Raw genomic sequence first — 20,597 nt, 5'->3', positions numbered from 1 at the left:
TTCACAAAGCCATCCTGGTTACCTCCTCCAAGCTCAGCAACACTGCTCAGTGCCCATCTCCAGGTTAGAGCAGACCCACACGGGGGTTGTCCACACAGCTAAATGGACCTGTCACCAAGCCCAGACTCACCCGGCCTCCTCAAACACCCATCTCTCCCAGGTTCTCCCTCCACCCCAGCTGTCTCAGTACACAGATAACCCTTTCTGGGGCCAGGGCCTGCTTCATCGGGTGTTCTCTGCTCTAGTCTCTTTCATACCGCACAGGGCTCTGATTAGATCTGACCCCGGCCCCACCCTGGGCATGGGGAAATCCCCCCTCCTATGGTTTTCCTCTGCACAGAGATGCTTCCCAAGTCCCCAGCCTGTCTTTCAGCTCTCTCCCCACTTCACCCTGGTGCTTACCCTGAATTCTTTGTGGCCTAGCCTGGAGCACTGTGCTTGTCCATTGAGCCAGCCTAGGGCTGGTGGGACCCTGCGGAGTCGGCAAGGCTGTTGTCTGCCTCCCCTAGCTAATGTGGCTCTTGGTCCCTGATGTCGTGACAATGGTTATGATTGGGTTTCATGCATATGTCCTACAATGACATGAGCATCTTCTTGGGAGGAGGCATCTGACAAGGGATGCCAAGGGGAATGGGTTGGAACCAGAAAGCCTCTCCTACCTGAGCAGCTGGCTCCTGCTGGAGAGCCTAGGAGGCCGGGAAGCCCTGCCAGGCCCAGTCTAGACAGCCAAAGCAAGACCCTATCCATGGAGAAACTGTTCACTGTCTGGTTCTCTGTGGCCAGACCCTGGTGACCTACCAGAGAGGACACACATTGTCCCCAAACTAGGTAGGCTCTGGAATCCACAGGCCCATAGAAGACAACCTGGCATCCTTGGGGTTAGTGCGCAGGCATCACTGGGCAGCAGGACCTATACTCTGCTGCCCTGATGGGAGCTCTCAGCCCAATAGGGGCCCCCATTGGACACACCACCACCTTCCCACAGCACTCCCAAGGCTGAACTCTGCCCCAGCATTTGGTGGAGGCTTAAACTGCTATCTTTTGATCTTTGCAGATACCTGGACAACGTGGTCAACAAGCAGAGCATTTCTCCACCTATCCCACACCTCCACGCTCTGCTAACCAGTGGAGATGACCCTCCTGCAGAGGTGGACATCTTTGACCTCCTGAGAGTGTCCTATGAGGTCAGCTCATAGCAGGGTTAGCCCAGCCAGGCTCTTCCCCAGGGCCTTTGGTTTTGGGTGAACACAGGCAAGTGTGGCAGGGACCTCACCCTCTGCCTTCGGTCTCATTGATTCTCCTTTGACCTGTAGAAGTTCAGCAGCCTGAGGGCTGACGACATTGAACAGATGCGGTTTAAGCAGAGGCTGAAGGTGATCCAGTCCTTGGAAGACACGGCCAAGAGAAGCGTGGTATGGTCACTGACAAAGGCAATGGTAACCTTTGGCAGCAAGGGGCTACAGGGCTAGCCTGAGTGGATGCCTTCTCCTGAAATACCCTGTCCGGCCCCACCCTTCCCTGGGCAGGGTGCAGGGTCCAACTTGTGCCCTATCCCTGCACTGCCTTGATACCTGTGTCAGGTCAGGATGCTGTGTGGACCTGGAATCCCACAGCACGGGAGCTAGTTTGGGGAAACAGGGAGAGACCCTGCTCACTTAGTGGGAATTGTATCTTTGACCTTGCACACTGAGGCCACGGGCCTTCTGGGTTAAGTCCTCCCAGGCTGGTTTTTCTGCAAGCTTCACTTCTGTCCTGGGCAGTGCCATTCTGCCACTGTTTCCATCCCACACCATATGCCCCTGCCTGAAGGCCTTGTCCTTGTCTCTGCAGGGGATGGACCATCCCTGCCATCCCAGGCTCTGTTTAAACCTGTTCTTGCTCTCTGCCCCTGTGGAGGCAAGGACCTCTTTCTTGGCCTCCACATTCTCAGCCGTCCCTTCAGGGTTTCAGGGCACTAAGGGCACTTTGCTAACCAGGGAAAGATGTGACCAGCTCTGGCTAACTGAAGTAGAAGGACCTGGCTAGAAAATTATAGGAGCCCCTTTCAGGCAGCTGGAGCTAAGCAGCCCTCCATTAACCTGTGTTCCTCAGTGGGTCTGTCAGGAGAGAAAGAGCCCCTCTAGCTTCTACCCCCACGAAGAGTTGCAGGGAATGGGAGCTGACCGGCAGCTAGTGGCAAAGGGTGAGCATACAGGTAGCCCTCTCCTAAGGGCACCCACCGTCATGTGCTTAGCCACTGGTGACAGGACAGATCACAGCCTTGCCACCCTTTGCATCTGCTTACGTGAGAGCTCTCCCAGAGCGAGCATTTTGTTTGTACTTCAGCAGGAACTCAGGGCCCTCCAGTACCAACAGTTCATCTTTCCTTCTAGGTCCGAGCCATACCAGGGGACATCGGCTTCTCCATTGAAGAGCTGGAGGATCTTTACATGGTGTTTAAGGTGACAGCATAAGCACAGGGGCGGGTGCAATTCCCCATCCAGTCTGCTACGAGTGTCCTCAGCACAGCAGCTCCAAGCCAGGAAACCCCTGTCCTCGGCTGCAGTTACTGTGAACCATGTGTGATGGAATTTAATCCTTCTTGTCATTTAGTCAACAGGGTGTGCACAAGAGCACCTCAGGTGTCACTCCTCTGGAGTCATCCACCTTTTGAGGTGGGGTATCTCACTGGCCAAGAGCTTACCTAGTAGGCTAAGCTGGCTGGCCAGTGAACCCCAGGCATGTTCCTGCCTCTGCCTCACACTGCAGTGATTCCAAGGGCACACTACTACAAGTAGCTTTTTTGCCTTTTTGTTGTTGTTGTTATTTTTATTTGTTTTGTTGTTTGAGACAGGGTTTCTCTGTGTAGCCCTGGATGTCCTGGAACTCCCTCTGTAGACCAGGCTGGCCTCGAACTCACAGAGATCTGCCTGCCTCTGCTTCCCAAGTGCTGGGACTAAAGGCCAGCTGCTTGGTGCAGGTTTTTTTTTTTTTTTCTTTTAACCTCATGATTACATGTACTTATTTAGCATGTGTGTGTGTGTGTGTGTGTATGTGTATACATATGCCATGGTGTGTGTGTGTAGAGGTCAGAGAACAGCTTGTGAGAGTAGGTTCTCTCCTTTGCTGTGTGTTCCAGGGATCAAACTCAGGACATTCCATTTGGCGGTAAGCACTTTTATCCCCTTAGCTATCTTGCCAGCCCCACACACCCAACTTTTTATGTTGATTCTCAGGACCACAGTTAGGTTCTCATGCTTGCATGACAGGCAGTGTACTGACTGAGCACTAACAGAGCGCTCCCAAAACAGAAGCCATTCAAACCAAGTCACAGAGAAGAGGGACTGCAGGCCGGGTACGGTGGTGCACATGTGTAATCCCAGCACTTGGGAGGCTGAGGCAGGCAGCAGATCCCTGTGAGTTCAAAGCCAGCCTGGTCTATAAATCAAGTCCAGGACAGCGAAGACTACACAGAAAAACCGTGTCTTGAAACAAGTAGAAAAAAGAAAAAGAGGAGGAGGAGGAGGGAGAGGGAATGCATCCACTCCTTTAGCTGAAAACTTAGACAGCTTCAGGTGCTGTGTCAAGGTGCTGAAACCGCCAGTGACACTGCTCCAGTTAACCTCTGGGCAGCTTTTCCTGTAGTGTGATAGACAGGACTGTCCTGAGCAGCTCCTAGGTCATGCTCTCAGCAACCCCAGTGGAAACAGAATTTTCTTTCCAAGTAGTTTTAGCAAAACGACAGGTCAGCTGTTGGGATGACTCAACCTAGGTGCTGTGGTTTGGGCTTCCAGACCAGTGGTGGTGGGTGGCCTGCAGCCTTGTCATCCCTAGCCTGAGGGCGAGTCAGGAGTGTCTGCACACAGATCTCAGGTGCATTAAAAGGAGGGAGAAGGGCACTGGGGGGAAGGCAAAGTCCTCTGGTCGGTCTGGCTTTGGTTTTCGGTGGTGGCAGTAGTGATTGACTGACTGAGTGAGTGAGGACTTGGGTGTTTTATTCTGTTTGTGTTTGAGCTGGGTTTTCTCTGCTGCCCAGGCATGCTTCACACTGACCCTCCTGCCTCAGTTTCCTGAGTGCTGAGACTGTGGATACACACTGCCAGTTCCTGTGGTCCTTTCCAGCTGCCCTGGGTTCAGTTACCAAGGTGGCTCACACTATGTCAAACAGTGGCGTCCGGGAGCCCTGTCTGGCTCCTCTGCCGTGCGCTGTCATGAGGGCTGAGCTATCTGGCCAGTGCTTACTACCTAAGACTGTGCAGATGTGGACAGATCAGGGAAGGCACCCTAGTAATCTTGAGAGCCAGGGCCCCAAAGACCATCTCACCAGACCGTATCCCCTGCAGGCCAAGCTTCTGGCAAGCCAGTACTGGGGTGGTAGCCGCTCAGCAGCCATCCACCGGGACCCCAGCCTGCCCTACCTGGAGCAGTACCGGATCGATGCCAGCCAGTTTCGGGAGCTCTTTGCCAGCCTGACGCCTTGGACCTGTGGCTCTCATACGCCTGTGCTGGCAGGCCGCATGTTCCGCCTCCTGGACCAAAACAAGGACTCGCTTATCAACTTCAAGGAGTTTGTGACAGGGATGAGTGAGTGTCTGACCCATCTTTCAAGCACCAGCCAGTGCATCTGTCCCTCCTGTGGCCAGCAGAGGGCGGCCTTGAGCCCTTGCCTTTGACCTCAGCAGTTTCTCCCACTGTCCCTCTCCACCAGTCTGGGGGTGCTGGACCCAAAAGAAGGCTAAGCTTTTCCATAGGGTCTGAGGAAAGCAGGAGGCCCAGGGCTCATTTGATCTTTCCTAGAGACCTGGCTAGGGAGGAGCCAAGGCCTCCCAGAGTGTGGAGTCTCTACCAGAATCCACAGGAAAGGTGTGGGGACACAGCCTGCGGTGTTCCCTGGAGCCTTCTTGCCAAGCATCCCCCTCCCTGTCCTTGCTCCACAGGTGGAATGTACCATGGAGACCTCACAGAGAAGCTCAAAGCCCTCTACAAGCTGCACCTGCCCCCAGGTGAGTGAGGCACTGCCATGGCCTCTCTGGGCCCCTCAGCTGTCCAGAGCTGGGAATGTACCACTGAACTACCAACATACCATTGGATGGCTATAGCCAGGGGAGTGAGCTCAGTGGAAGGGAGGCTCCGGGAGCCATCGTGAGTGAGGATCTGGGGCTCCGGTCCACCCTGGTGGTCTGAGCACAGGCCCAGGATGGGGAAAGGACATGAGGGAGAGTGTAGGGGAGCTCCTCAGGCCATCTAGGAGGGCAGCATAACCAAAGTCCATGCTGGATTCATAGGAGGCTATGATGGAGGTGCCAGTGCAACACTGGGTCCTATACTCTGTTCTTGAAGAAACTCTTACCCAAAGGTTCCTGTTTATTCCAGGGCAGCCTGGGTCACTGCCAAGACCACCTGCAGATCCTGTCACATGTCCTCAGGGGCCCCACGCTCGGCCTCTCAGTGGTGCTAGAGGTGTCATTAGGATGGGATGTTTCCTGTGGGTGGCTGGTGTGAGCCAAGTGGAGGGGCTCACAGAGGCCGGCCAGCACGTGGCCCTGGAATCTTTCATGTGTGACCAGAGTTTATCCAGCTCAGCAAGAGTGACCACAGGGACAGCCTCTAAGAAGGCGCTTTTCCTTAGCAGGGACCAGATCCAGAAAGATGAAAGTGATGGCCCAGGGCACCCTGCTTCCTCTGGTGGAATGGCCCCAGGTTCCCAGGTCTCTTGTCTGGGGCCTCCCTCTGAGCAATTTGCAACAGTATCTGCCTTCAAAACAGGCCCTGACTGAATTCTGGATTGCAAGGCTGTGCTCCCCACTCACCTCACATACCCCAGCCTCCCACTGTGTGCAGTGGTGCCTGGATCACTGGTCAGAGCTCCCCATCTGACTACTCTGCTGGCGGAGCTGAAGGGGCTTGTGGTGCACAGTTCTCACATGAGGCTAGCTTGCAGCTGGTGAGAGCCAGAAGGCCTGGGCTGCATCAGGGAACTGAGCTATGCCCCACCACCTCAGCCTGCTTCATCCGGGGCCTGGGATGCTCAGGTCCTACCACCTGTCTGTGCCTTGCCCCGTTAACCCTTCCATGTTCCCCACCGCATCCCTTCCATATAACAAGAGTGGTAAGGTCACATGTCCACACATCCTTGGGGATCTGCAACCTCAGGTTGCTGTCAGCCACTACCAGCAAGTGCAGAGCGTGAGACCGGCTGGATGTGTTGATACGGCACAATTCCCACAGTATAAAGTAAAGTGAGTTGTGTGTGTGCCTGTAGGCATGTAAAATGGCCCAGAGGGATGTGCTGAGCTAGGTCATCATGTGTGGGAGGACAGTTCGGCTCACTAGGCTCCTGGGCGTACAGATATGTCCTTGCCCAGCATTTGTGCTACATTTCCAAACACAGTGTCGTGCTGGGGGCATAGCTCAACCATAGAGCAAGCCTAACATAGGGGATAATGTGCAGTTCAGTCCCCAGCGCACACACACGCACACACACGCAAATCCCACATTGTCAAAGTCAAGGTAACAAGCCAAACATACCTGCAATGTCACACTCAGGAAGCTGAGACAGGAGGATTGAGCATACAGTCCTGCCTGTGCTACAGAGTGAGGTCCTGTCTCACGAACAGGAATGCAATCAACTGTGTTAACACTGTCAAGGGTTACAGTTGAAGGCAGTCAGCCTGGTGGGACAGGAGCGGGAGCGGGTGGCCTTTCTGCTTTGACTAGAAGGTGAAGTCTTCCGCTGTCCTCACTTGTTCCTTCTCTTGGAACACAGCTCTGATCCCAGAGGAAGCGGAGTCGGCCCTGGAGGCCACCCACTATTTCACGGAAGGCAGCTCCTCAGAAGGTGAGACGCCCAGCACAACTAGCCGCAGGTCTGCAGCCCTCAGCCTTTCCATGGGGCCTATGCAGGAAGCCAGCAGTCCTGCCGTGGGCTCGGGGAGCATGCCACCCTGGGGTGCTCCCTGGGAGGGCCCCCACAACACTTCCTGGGCCAGCTTGGCCCTTGTAGACCTTTTCAACTGTTGTTTCTCTTGCATCTCTGTCTCCCCGGACGTGGGCTTCTCCCTCTACCCTCTACGCATCCTCTGCTGTCCCTTCCAGCATCTCCTCTGGCCTCAGATCTGGATCTTTTCCTGCCCTGGGAGGCGCAAGGTCAGTCCCTGGAGGGCAGGAGCGACTGCTTTGCTTCTAGGCTTTGTCTTCCTTTGCTCAGAAGCCTAGATGCTTTCATGCCCCGGGGACTCTGGAACTTCATCCTGTGGGGAGAAATCCTGAGACCACCCAAGGACCAAGCTGCTTCTGGTGGGGGCAGTCTGCTGTGGACAGTTAATGATAAGGACGCATGTGCAGCGGGCTAGACATACAGCAAACCCGGGGCATCACCTCTGCACCCACATGCAGAAACCTCATGTTCATAGGTTTGTGGCTGTGTGAGACAGGTACAGGATGGAAGAGCCGAGGGAGGCAGCAGATGCTCCTCTGGGGAAACACCTTCAAGCTTCACAGGAGCTTTTCATCCCAGAAAACACGCATGTTTAGTGCCTGTTAGGACTCAAGCTTTGCTGCATGTAAAGCTCACTGGGAATGTCTAACATGGTGAAGGGCTCTTCTGAGCCCTGCGATTTGGCAATTGAGTTGGTCATGTGTAATGCAGGACTGACGACAGGCTGGGAGTGTAGCTCAGTGTTTGAACACTTGGTTTGCATGTGAGATCCTGGGTTCTCTCCTGTGGAGCTGGGAATGGAACCTGGGGCATAGTGGTACATGCCCCTAATCCCAGTACTCTACATAGAGGCCAGCCTGGCAGGAGAAACATGGACCCAAGGCCAGCCTAGCTACATGGTGATTTTTTTTTAAAATAATGGTCTAGTAAGAGGGTTCTGTTGGTAAAGGCGCCTGCTGCCAAACCTGGCGACCAGAATTTGACTTCCAGAATCGACATGGTGGAAGGAGAGAACCAACTCTCAACAGTTTTTCTTCTGGCCACTGCACACTTCATGATGTGCACACCCATATATGCATGCACACAATAAATTTTGAGCCAGAGTGAAAAAGCTCAGGCCTTTAGTCTGAGCACTAAAGAGGCAGACGCAGGTCAAACTTATGAATTCAAGGCCAGCCTGGTCTACAAAGAGTTCCAGACCAGCTAGGGCTACACAGTGAGATATTGTCTCAAAAAAAACAAAACAATAATGATAATAAAAAGAATTAACTTATTTAATTAATATCAAGAATAAGGCTGCCAGACACGGTGGCTCATGCCTGTAATCCCAGCACTCTGGGAAGCAGAGGCAGGTGGATCGCTGAGAGTTCAAGGCCAGCCTGGTCTGCAAAGTGAGTCCAGGACAGCCAAGGCTACACAAAGAAACCCTGTCTCAAAAGAATAAAGAGTGCTAGCTGCTCTTCTGCACGGTCTGAGTTAGGTTTCTAACAGCCAAACCTCAGATGGCAGCTCACACCATCTGTAACTCCAGCTCCAGCGGGTCTCAAGACCTCTTCTGGCTCTATGAGCACCCCGTATGCACCTGGCATACGTATGTATGTGCAGGCAAAGCACCCATACCCATAATTCTTCAGTGTTTACAAAAATACAAATCATGCCAGGAGTGGTGGCGTGCCCTTTTCTCATAGCTCTTGGAAGGCAGAGGCAAGGAGGTCTCTGTGACCTTGAGCACAGCTTGGTCTATGTGGCAGGTTACTGAATTCAGGGCTGTGTCGTGAAACCTATGTACAGAAGGAAAGAAAATACAAGTTAAAGAGGCCAGTGTGCCGTATGTTACACTCAAAGCCTAGGCAAACCATCATGCCCTAAACGTGTCCTACCTACCCCTAAGGGAGAGGCGTTGGGGTACGCAGACCTATTCTTGAGCCCCACATATTCCTGAGGCAACAGCGTTCCTATTCCACAGTGAGAACCTGAGCCTGGAGATAATTGTCCTTCATTGCTACCAGCACAGTCCCGGACGACTGTTCATTGCTGGGATGTGTCTGACATCACTTGAGGTCCGCCAGCAGCACACTGCCTTAGAGAACTGTGGGCCTCTGGAGAACGTCAAGTTCACGTTCACACATGGACAGTGCAGGGTGCCAACTTCAGCAAATACAGCACTTTATGAAACCCTGGGCCAGTGCAATGACTCGGCAGGGAAGGACACTTGCTGCCAAACAGTTCCTAGGACCCTCGGTAGAAAGAAAGAACCAGTTCCCACAGCTGTCCTCTGACCTCCATTATGCAATGGAGCATGTGTGCTCTCCCACAATTAATTATTACATTAATCAATTAAGGTAAAAACAAACAAGATAGTAGGCCGAACACAGGGGTCCTATACAAAAACTCCCTCTGCTGGTCTCACAGTCTCAAGGAATCACTCCTTGGGTTTGATCTTTTTTTGCAGCAGAGTTCATTAGTTGTCATGTTTGCTCCACAGTGCATGTCATCATTCACTGGAAGCAGCACTGTGAGCCTTGTTTCTTTCGAAAGTGAGGAAGTATCTCTCTGTGTGTGGGGCCAGCGATGGAGCCCAGGGCCTGCAGCTTGCTTAGCAAGGACTTCATTACTGAGCTGAGTCCCCAGCGATTGGCTTTTCTTAACTGTAACCAAGTGAAGACATGACCAGCTCTGCCTTGCCATAGTGTTAAGGGGCTGGGACCAGCCAAGCAGGAGGGCAGCATGGGGCCTGTGGTGGCTGGTTCCAAAGAACCATAAGGTGCGACCTGTAAGGACCTTCTGGTTTGTAGTCAAAAGATCATTCTTTGTTTCTTTTTTTCTGTTATGTGGAAGCTCTACCGCAGGAGCAGCAGGAAGGAAGTGCAAATGAGGACATCCAAGAAAGAAGAGGTACAGGCCATTCCCCTACTGGCAATCCCAAGGGCAGTGGGACCCGGGTGCCCCTTGATTGTGTCATTCCTTCCCCAGTCACTGTAAGATGGCAAGGGTGTGCCCTGACAGAGGTTGATGCCTCCGTGCATAGCCTGGTTCACCTGCTGCCACGGGGCCCCGTCTGCTGCCCTCATGTGCGGCCAGGGCTCCACACTCAGAGCAGCCTCTCTCCAGCCTTGGGGAAGACAACTTAGGTCCAACCTGCTTCTGCTCACTCAGGAGAGACCCATGGGAATTTGGAGGTGTTTTTGAACCACTCCCCAAATGCCAGAGCATTTTTTAATAAAACCCAAATAACCTCAGGTCAGAGAGCAGCACACCCTGCCATCAGCCCACAGCCTGCCTTCTCTTCTTTGACAGATGGAGATTAATCTCTCTTTCTCTCAACCTGCAGAGGAGAAGGGGACCAGCCCTCCTGACTACCGACACTACCTTCGGTTATGGGCTAAGGAGAAAGAGGCTCAGAAGGAAACCATTAAGGACCTCCCCAAGATGAACCAGGTAGACTCATTCAGAATCTACAGCATGCTTATAGAGAGTTCTGTCTATGCCCGGGGCTTGGACAGCTTCACAGTATTGTACTCTGGCAGTCTCCTGTGGGTAGGAATTCTCTTCCCTCTCTCTAGAGCCTCCTAGCCCTGAATGGCCATTAGTGATGATTACAGAAAGATAAAAAGCTACTTCTTGGACAGGATGGTGTTTCCATGGTAACTGCCTCCTTAGGTTGAGTCAGTATCCATAAAGCCCAGAAGCACTGGGGAAGGTTAGTCTCCGTAGCCAGAGACACACTTACCACTTTTGAGAAGAGCATACCCACAGCACTCCAGTTCTCCTGGGCCCAATGCCTGCCATGATGTCTTCACAAACACCCAACCAGCTCATAGTTTGGACTTCACCCTAGCTGTGCCCAGAGAAGGCCTTGCATTCCGAGCACTGTTACACCCTTGCGTTGAGAACGGCCCCGGGGAAAGTTGCTTCCCCCCAGCTGACCCAGCGTGTGCTTACCTTGACATTGCCCCCCGGAGCCCCATGGAAATAGGCAAAACTACTTCTGCTACCATTATAACAAGGCAGGCCGGAGAGATGGCCGAGTGTAAAGGTGCTAGCTGCACAGGCCAGATGACTTGAACATGAATCCCCAGAACCCATGTGTAAAAAAAATTTCAGATGTACGATGGCACACCTTTAATCCCAGCACTCAGAAGACAGAGGCAGGCGGATCTCTGTGAGTTCAAGGCCAGCCTAGTCTACACTGTGAGTGTTAAGAAAGCTAGCCAAAAAGCAAGAGACTGCCCTAATTGCTAAGGCGAGGATTGACTGCCAGAAGTTGTCTTTGCCTTCCACATGCCTGTGTGCCCTATATACACACTCTCTCACACATACATGCACACACATTCCCTCTTCCTGCTCCTCTTTCTCTCATAAAAAGCCAAAGGTACTGAGTATGATGGCACACATCTGTAATCCCAACACTTGGGAGGCAGAAGCAGGTTTATTTCTGTAGGTTTGGAGCCCAGCCTGGTCTATGTAAGGAGTTCCAGGCCAGCCAGGGATACATAATGAGATTTAAAAAAACAAAACAAAGCAAAACAGAAAATCCGGTTGGGAAGAAAGTCTTTGAAAGGACTAAGGAAGGACTGTGTAACATTGGTCAGGTCACTCCCTTCCAAACCTCAGTTTAGGAATGATAAAGGGAGGGTCCGTGACATCAAAATACCAACAGCAGTTAGAGTGGCCTGTGTGAGCACGGCCACACACCTATAAACACCTCTGTTTTCTTTCCGGCTTTCTCCCTAAGGAGCAATTCATTGAGCTGTGTAAGACACTTTACAACATGTTCAGCGAAGACCCCATGGAACAGGACTTGTACCACGCCATCGCCACGGTGGCCAGCCTTCTGCTCCGCATTGGTGAGGTGGGAAAGAAGTTTTCAGCAGCCCGGACAACCAAGAAGCCCAGGGATGGTACCCACGGCGGGGACCACAACAGTGCCACAGAGGAGGATGAGCCACCCTTACCCAAACCCCATCAGGACCCAGCACGGGAATACCAGCCACCAGCTGCAGGGGATCCCCAGGCCAAAGCCAGTGGTGACGCTCACCTTGGAAAAGCCCTGCAGGACAGTCCTGCTGTAGTGGAGGGAGGCAGTGGCGAGGGGCAGGGCTCTCCTTCCCTGCTTTTGTCTGATGATGAAACCAAAGATGACATGTCCATGTCCTCCTACTCAGTAGTCAGCACAGGCTCCCTGCAGTGTGAGGACCTCACAGATGACACAGTGCTGGTGGGAGGAGAAGCCTGTAGCCCCACTGCCACCTCACGTATCGGGGGCACTGTGGACACGGATTGGTGCATTTCCTTCGAGCAGATCCTGGCCTCCATTCTAACAGAGTCTGTGCTGGTGAACTTCTTTGAGAAGAGGGTAGACATTGGACTCAAGATCAAGGACCAAAAGAAAGTAGAGAGGCAGTTCAGCACTTCCAGTGACCATGAGCCCCCTGGGGTCTTGGGCTGAGCTGCAAAATAGAAGCTGGTCTCTGTCTCCTTCCCTTTATCCCTTTCTGTTTTTTCCTCAAAGACACACCTGTACTTGAAACAGGCTGTCACAGAAGCAAAGAAGGTCAGGCCATTGCAGACCCAGTTGCCTTACAGGGATTGCCTGGGCTGGGCACCCTCCTCCTCCCTGTGGCTGGAAGCCTGGAGAACCTGCCTTGAGCCCACTCTTCCCATAGCATTAGAGGCTTCCAGATCTGCGCCTTCTTTCTTCTTGCCTCTGCACCCCATTCTGTGCACACACTACACCAGTTGCTCCATCTAGCCATGTGGCCTGGCCACCAGTTGTTACTCAGTCATGTGCTTGGGCTCCAAAGGATGCAACCTTCTAGGTACCTTCTCAAGTTCCTCAGCCCGGGTCTGAGGAACTCAGGTAGGGGAATGGCTGTTGCATGGGTAGGAGCCTTGCACTGCACTCCTAACTTAGAAGGTCTCCATTCCTCCGCATCATTAACTTTAAAAGCACATCCCTCAGGTCTTCCTCTGCTCCCTCGCCCTCCTTTTAGTTGGCTAAAAATCACACTGTGCTCAATGCCTTAATAAATCCCTGAGGAAAAGAAAAAGCACGCTGTGTCCTGTACCTTCATGTGGCCCTGAACCACTGCCTCATTCTTCTCCCCAAATCAGGTGTGTGGCCCAGAAAGCATTGTGAGTGTTCAGGACATGTGGCTGCCCACAGTAGTGGGGAGAATTTCAAGGCCTTCCATGGTACGTGGTCACAGGTCTTTGGCTCAGTGCGCAAAGGTGTGTGCAATATAGTAGATGTGTCCTCAGGCCTGGGCCATTACCAAACTGTTAGCCAGCTGTAAAGTTCATGAAGCAGATACACATGGCCAAAGTGGACCTTCCGGGTTGAGCAGGACTCAGCAATGGGGCTTCCCTAGCTGTGTAGCAGGAGCAGAAGTAGATCGATCATTAGCATCTATTTTCCCAAGATCTGCTCTCACTTTTACGAACAAACAGATCTTGGGACTTTTTTTTTTTAATGTGAAGTGAGGGGCTGGTGAGATGGCTTAGCAGTTAAGAGCACTGGTTGCTCTTCCAGGGGTCCTGAGTTCAAGTCCCAGAACCCACGTTGTAGCTCATGAGCATCTATAAAAGGGCCTGATCCTGTCTTCTGGAGTGGAGGTGTAGATGCAGATAGAGTACTCATACATTAATAGAATAAATAATTACAGTGATAAGGCCAGGTGTGGTGGCACATCTGTAATTCTGCCCTAGAGAATGAGGCAGGACAATTGTTTTGTTTGAGGCCAGCCTAGGCTACATGTTGAGATCCTTTCTCAAAAAGCCAAAATAAATAAGATGGTATCAGGTTTTATTTACAAAAAATACTATAAACTGCGTATTCCCAGCACCCATGTAAAAGCTGGGCATGGCCATTCCCACCTAGACCTCCAGTGCTGGTGGAGACAGGCAGAGACAGGCAGCCTAGCCAAACAGCCAGCCTCAGGTTCAGGGCGAGGCCCTGTTTCAAGGGAATAATGCAGGTCACCCAACATGCTTGTCTGGCCTCTACTCACACTCCTGCATACATAGGAAGTAAAAAATTATTGTTTTGTTTGTTTAAAATACAAATTGGTGATTCCTAGTAAACTTAGCATCTCCTCACCTCAATTCTGGATCATTTTTATTACCCCAGGAAGATCCATTTACTGGAGATTGCTGTTCCCAGTCCCAGGCAACTACTAATCTAATAAAATTTGTGGCTTTGAAAATACCAATTAATCGGGATGGTAGCACATACCTTTAATCCCAGCACTGAGGAAGAGGTAGGCAGATCTCTGTGATTTTGGCCTAGTCTACAAAGGGAATTCCGTGATGACCAGAGCTACCCAGAGAAACTCTCCAAAAACAAAACAAAAAAAATTAAGATGCACGCGTGGGTATGCTTTCGTCTTAGGTCTCGGGAGGCAGAGGACTCCCTTGTAACTTAACCACTAAGCTATCTCTCCAGCCCCTAAAATAATTTTTTTTAACTTTTTGAAATATTTTTAAATTTTGAAATATTTACTTATTTTACAAGTATGAGTGTTTCCATGCATGTATATATTCTCCGTGTACATGCCCAATACCCATGAAGGCCGTAAGAGTCTGTAATATCCCCTAGGACTGGAGTTACAGATGGTTGTGAGCTGAGGTGTGGGTTCTAGGAACCAAACATGGCCCTCTGCAAGAGCAGTTGACTGCTGAGCTATCTCTCCTCCACCACCACCCTTTTTTTTTTTGTTTGTTTAGATTTGATTTTATTTTATATTTTTATTTTTATTTTATTTAATTATTTTCAAGACAGGGTTTCTCTGTGAGCCTTGGTGTCCTGCACCTCACTCTGTAGACCAGGCTGGCCTCAGACTCATAGACATCCACCTGCCTCTGCCTCCCAAGTGCTAGAATTAAAGGTGTGCGCCACCATCAACACCCTTCTAAGATTTTATATTTACGCCTGGCGTGATGGTGAATACCCTCAGTTCCAGGATTAAATTGCAGGCTGAGGCAGGCAGATCCTTGAGAGTTTAAGGCCAGAAAGGTAAGGCTACATAGTGAGATCCTGTCTCTTAAGAAATTCATTTGTATGCCTGTGTAAGTGTATTCCATGGGTGGGGTGCCCAAAGAGGCCAGAAAAGGGTGTCAGATTCCCTGGAGCTGAAGCCAAGGGTGTTTATAAGGGGGCTGGACATGGGTGCTGGAAACCAAAATCCAGTCCTTTGCAAGAGCAGCAGCAAGTAATCTAAACTGCTAAGCTTATTTCTCCAGGCCTAGAATGACCTGATACAGTTTTGTTGTTGCTGTTTTTGTTTTGTCGGTTTGGTTGGTTTGTTTTGGTTTGGTTTTAGAGACAGTTTCTCCATGTAGACTTGCCTGCCCTGGAACTCACTCTGTAGACCTGGCTGACCTCAAACTCACTGGGATCTGCCTGCCTCTGCCTACCCAAGAGCTGGGATTAAAGGGGTGCCCCACTGCATTCCACTCCTTTGATATAGCATTAAACAGAAGAATGAAGGGGAAAGTCCACATTATGAAACCTCTCCCAACAGAACAAAAATCAGTATCTAGGTGGGTCAGTAGGACAAATTATTTGCTAGTCATGTCTAGTTCCTACTTCAGGAATGGGCAATGGAATGAAAGACAAAGCCCAGCTTCACAGTCATTGCCTCAAAGAAAGGACACATGTAGAAAATTTTTGGAATGCGAAAATGGTTATTGATGCTTCAGTACTCAGTTAAATTCACATGCTCACACAAATAAATAGATAGATAGATAGATAGATAGATAGATAGATAGATAGATAGATAGATAGATAAATGTATAACACACACACACACGAGTTGAAACTAGGGGGAAACAGCTTTATAGCCTCTTTCACGACTCATGCCCTTTCACCAGCATTCTATCCTGCACCGTCACCTAAAATTACTCTTTGTCTCCTTTCTAAATATAGACTATACTCAACAATTAGACCTGTTTTGCTTATATTTACAGATAGCCACATATATTGATGTATGTGGGAGAACATGCAGGGATTTTCTTCTTTCTTTTCGGTCTGTCTTTTGTGAAGTTCTGGATCCATCCATTTTCCTACAAGGTTGAGTGTTTCATATGTATCCTAGACTGGCCTCAAACTCTGTACCGGAAGATGACCTTTAACTTGTCTTCTTCCTGCCTCTGCGTCGTATGCGCTGAGATTACAGTCAAACGCCAGCTTTAATTTAAAAACAAAACAAAAGAGCAAGATAGTTTATAATGTCTGGCATGCATAGCAGTCGTGGCTGTCTGGTGAGCTTTAGGGATTCAGACAAATGCATGACTTATTCCTCTGTCTTCCATAGTAAAACCTTGTCCAGAGACTACAGCATAGGGTGGCTTTTGTTCTCAGCTGGACCTACCAAGTGCCTGTGTTTGCAGAACTATCTTTTCTCTGACAACTTCGGACTCTGGCTCAAAGACTAATATAACAATCCATCCCTGCCCAAATGTTCTGCAAATTCCAACCACAGCTCCCGCGCCTCATCTATCTCCCAGGAGCAAAGAAGGATATAGGCAAAGGAGGCGGGTTACAGCTGAAGGCTCAATCAGAAAGACTGGTTTAGAAACAAAAAACCAAGTCACTGTTTGGAGTCTAGGGCCAAAGCGATGAACTAGACATAGAGATCCACCTGCCTCTGCCTCCCAAACACCAGCCTCCTTTCCGTTGCTTGATTGGGATCACGGTGACCACCGAGATGAGCGGTGGGCTAGAGCGGCTCAAGAGCATGGGCGGCGCCAACGCGGTCTGAGAAGAGTTGAGAGACGCACAGGGCATGTGAGACGGTGCTGGGGCTAGAGGGGCCGGAACCGTCGTAGGGGGCGGAGCCTGGTCGGAAACACGGAGCGCAAGCGCACGGCGGGACACCGAGGCCTGTATGGCGCCGGCTCAGCAGTCTCGGGTTCTGCGGTGCTGCAGCTGCCACCTCTTTCAGGCGCATCAGGTGGGGTGGGCGTCCGCCTCACCCTCTTTCTTCACAGGATGGTGGGGGAGATAGGGCGGGCCGCGTCTCGTTTGGCCATGGGAGGTGACAGCGAGGAGGCTGAGGGCTGTGCTTCCTTGCTGTCACTTCACGGAGCGCCTCTGGCCGTTTTGCTTGTGTTTATCTGTTGTTGCTGAGGGTCCTGCTCAGGGGTGTGGGCGCGCTCTCCCACCAAGCTACCACCCAGCCCCGTGTGTGTCGTTTTTTGCGTGGTCGTCGTAGAAACCCCAGTAATTGCTTGTACTGAGGCGGCTGGCTTCCAGAGGAATTCTAGCAGAGTGGTCGGGAACCCAGGTTGAGGAGTAGCGTCCTCCATGCAGAACCTAGCCCATTACACCCTGTGGCTCTTCTCAGTTTAATTACAGTGAGGGGGCGGTTTGGGTGTAGTTTGGATTTGTTTTTGTTTTTTTGTTTTTTTTTCAAAGCAGGGTTTCCCTATGTATCCCTTGCCAGTCCAGGAAGGTCTACTCCTGTAGACCAGGCTGGCCTCGAACTCAGAGATCTGCCTGCCTCCCAAGGAGGCGTCACCACCGCCTGGCTGAGGGGACAGTTTTTAAAGGCCTATGGTTGGGATGTTGCCCCATAGGTGGGGTGCTTGCCTAGCGTTCGCACAGCCTAAGAGCCCCTTAACATTAGGCGAGGCAATGCATGCTTGGAGGTAGGAGGGCTTCGTGACTTTGAGGCCAACCAGGAATACTGGAGACCCCATCTCAAAACAAACGGGGCCAACCTGAATACTATACAAGCAGTTTGGATGCCCTTTTGATAGATCCCTGGGTGGGCCCAGGTGTCACTTGGTGCCTCTGTTTTTTATCTGTGTGGGAATAGTCAGCCCTCTGCTCATTACAGCCTGCACTACGATGCCTGGTTAATGGAGAGTAGTCGGTTTTTGTGTGAGAGGCTTTGTTTCGTATCTCAAACTGGCTCTAGGCTCTATATCCTTCTGCCTCAGCTTTATTGGGCAAATTCTCTACTCCTAAGCCATATCCCCAGTCCCAATCGTAATCTTGGTGGTAGTGGTTTTGTTGTTGTTTTAAGGGGTGGGATTAGGTTTGGTTTTGATGGTGTTTTATTTTATTTATCTTTTTAAAGATTTATTTATTATTTATACAGTATTCTGCCTGCGTGTGTGCCTGCAGGCCAGAAGAGGGCACCAGATCTCATTCTAAATGGTTATGAGCCACCATGTAGTTGCTGGAAGTTGAACTCAAGACCTTTGGAAGAGCAGTCAGTGCTCTTAACCTCTGAGACATCTCTCTCGTCCTCTTGGTGGTGTCTTAAAGGCATAATTTCAGTATTTACCTTAGATTGGCCTCCAAGACTTAATCCCCCTACCTCAGCTTCCTGAGTACTTGGATTACACATTTATGACTCCATGCCAGTCACAGAAGCTTTATGAATCAGCCCAGATCTCTTAGTATTCTTTTCTTTTCTTTTTTGAGACAGGATTTCTCTGTGTAGCCTTGGCTGTCCTGGACTCACTTTGTAGACCACGCTGGCCTCGAACTCACAGAGATCTGCCTGCCTCTGCCTCCCTGAGTACTGGGATTAAAGGCATGCTCCCCCCCCCCCATCTCTTGGTGTCATTAAGCATAGCATTACATTTCTTTAAGCAACTTTGGCATCTTTATATTTAAAAAATATTTTATTTTATATGTATGAATTATTGCCTGCATGTATGCATCATGTGTAACCTGGTATCCACAGAAGCCAGAAGAGGGTGTTGGATCTTCTAGAGTTGGAGTTACAGACAGTTGTAAGCCTCCTGGGTGCTAGGAACTAAACTCAGGTCCTTTGGAAGAGCAGCCAATTCTCTTAACCATTTGAACCATCTCTTCAGTCTTGTCACGGAATTTTTTTTTCCATTGCTAGAGATTAAATCTAGGGCCCTGATCATGCTAGCTGCCACTGAGACATAGCTCCAGCCCTAGAATTTGTGTGGTGTGTATGTGTTATATGGATGCTTGTGTGCCAGTACACACATGGAAACCAGAAGGGAATTTAAGTTCTGCTCCATCATTCCACCTTATTTCTCTGAAACAGGGTCTCTTCACTGAGACCCTGGAGCTAGGCTCTCAGCCAGCAATCCATATTGCTCCTGTTTCTACCTTCAGCAGTCCTGGAAATACAGGCTGATAGGGCTATGTTCAGTTTTTCACATTGGCGCTAAGATCTGACTTCAGCAAGTACTCGTACCCACTGAAACATTTCTCTAGCCCCTCCATTTCTCTCCCTTTTTGGACTCTTGGGTGGCAAATATATAACTGGACTTTGTTTCATACAAATGACCAGTTTTCCCAGCACCCACCTATTAAATAGTACATTCCTTCCTCACCTAAAATGCTACCTTCAGGGCTGGGGTTATAGTTAAATTATTTCTGATTCAGTTCCACCTTGTTGAACACAGTTGTCTAAACTCTTCATTTCTGAAATTCTGTTGCAGGTGAAAAAGAGTCCCAAATGGACATGCAAGGCTTGTGGAGAGAAGCAGTCCTTTGTACGGGTGAGTCCGACAGCAAAGCAGTGAGCCCACCCTCACTTTACAGCCCACACTTCTCTCCCAGTTCACCCCAGAGAGCTGCTACACCCTGGGTTCTTCCCTCCTGGAACTTCGGTGGGTGGACAGTGCCTACCAAGGTTCTGTCCTTGACTTCCTTGTGCAGCAAGGGTTTCTCAAGTCCCTTCCATGTGCCGGGCACAGGGTGACAACAGGAAGCAGGAACAGTGTCACTCTTACACTCACAGATGTGCTTTCGTGGAAGGAAAAATGATTGACCTTTACATACACTAGATGAGCATCTTGAAAACACAAGGGCAAGCTGGTGTGGTAGCCCACTCCCAGCACTCAAGGGAGGCAGAGGCAGGCAGATTTCTGTGAGTTCCGGGCCAGCCTGGTCTACAAAGGGGGTCCGGGACAACCAAGGCTACATGGAAAAAAAAAAAAAAAAAGGAGAAGAAGAAAAGAAATCACAAGGGCAGCGGATACACGCCTGTAATCCCAGCACTCGGGGAGGCGTGGAGGCAGGTAGATCTCTGTGAGTTCGAGGCCAGCCTGGTCTTTAAAGCAGGGCCAGTACAGTAGGCTATGCCCTGTCTTGAAAAACAAAAAAGCAAAACAACAACAAAAGAATATCCCTGCTTAACAAACTTTACTTTCATGTGGCCTGAAGCACAGTTCTTTAAATCTCTGCGTACCGACTAACCGACTGACCTAAGTCATTTGATAGCATGAATTGCCCCAAGTCCTGTCCTTTCTGGGGCCCTTCACTTTCCTGCTCCTCCCAGATCCCACATTCCCACCTCCCATTCTCCTCCTGCAGCCACAGTGACTTTCTTTCTGTCCTTGACAAATCCTCTCCTCCCAGGACCCCGTGCTCATTGTCGGGGCTAGGCTCAACTGAGTTTCCTGTTGGAAGCTGAGTATTCATGGGAGTGTTATCCAGTCCACACTGAGAGTTCCATGGAAGCAGACGCTTTTCTTGTTTTATTTACTGATGGGCACTCAGTGCCCAGTACACTGCCCTGTCCACAGTGAGTGCTCAACATAAGCATCTATTAGATGAGGAGATTAATAGCCAGTCCCACATTGATGGGCACCTTGATTGTCATGTTCGTTGTGACTTGTAACTCTGCAGCGAAGGTTTTCATTTACTTTTCCTTCAGTGCTGTGGCCGAACCCAGGGCCTCGT

The 20,597-nt window shown here is 50.5% G+C and overlaps 2 protein-coding genes across 3 annotated transcripts in view; both read left to right on the top strand.

Annotated features, from left to right (window-relative positions):
* Tbc1d9b (TBC1 domain family member 9B) overlaps positions 1 to 12,966 on the top strand; it is a 37,035-nt gene extending 24,069 nt beyond the window's left edge. The window contains exons 13-22 of one of the 2 annotated variants that reach the window (XM_021651734.2): positions 1,055 to 1,184; positions 1,314 to 1,412; positions 2,373 to 2,441; positions 4,323 to 4,563; positions 4,917 to 4,982; positions 6,746 to 6,817; positions 7,075 to 7,125; positions 9,755 to 9,811; positions 10,248 to 10,354; positions 11,652 to 12,966. In XM_021651734.2, coding sequence (XP_021507409.1) covers positions 1,055 to 1,184; positions 1,314 to 1,412; positions 2,373 to 2,441; positions 4,323 to 4,563; positions 4,917 to 4,982; positions 6,746 to 6,817; positions 7,075 to 7,125; positions 9,755 to 9,811; positions 10,248 to 10,354; positions 11,652 to 12,365 — 1,606 coding nt within the window. In that variant the 3' untranslated portion in view covers positions 12,366 to 12,966. The remainder of the gene's footprint in view (positions 1 to 1,054; positions 1,185 to 1,313; positions 1,413 to 2,372; positions 2,442 to 4,322; positions 4,564 to 4,916; positions 4,983 to 6,745; positions 6,818 to 7,074; positions 7,126 to 9,754; positions 9,812 to 10,247; positions 10,355 to 11,651) is intronic. The other variant, XM_021651735.2, reaches the window with a different exon arrangement.
* A 3,750-nt stretch (positions 12,967 to 16,716) lies between these two features.
* Mrnip (MRN complex interacting protein) overlaps positions 16,717 to 20,597 on the top strand; it is a 29,649-nt gene continuing 25,768 nt past the window's right edge. Inside the window, exons 1-2 of the mRNA XM_021651745.2 lie at positions 16,717 to 16,869; positions 19,352 to 19,411. Of these exons, the coding sequence (XP_021507420.1) occupies positions 16,804 to 16,869; positions 19,352 to 19,411 (126 nt within the window). The 5' untranslated portion in view covers positions 16,717 to 16,803. The remainder of the gene's footprint in view (positions 16,870 to 19,351; positions 19,412 to 20,597) is intronic.

Source organism: Meriones unguiculatus, chromosome 11, assembly GCF_030254825.1.
Source record: "Meriones unguiculatus strain TT.TT164.6M chromosome 11, Bangor_MerUng_6.1, whole genome shotgun sequence".
NCBI lineage: Eukaryota > Metazoa > Chordata > Mammalia > Rodentia > Muridae > Meriones > Meriones unguiculatus.
This window is presented reverse-complemented; position numbering and strand designations above follow the sequence as displayed.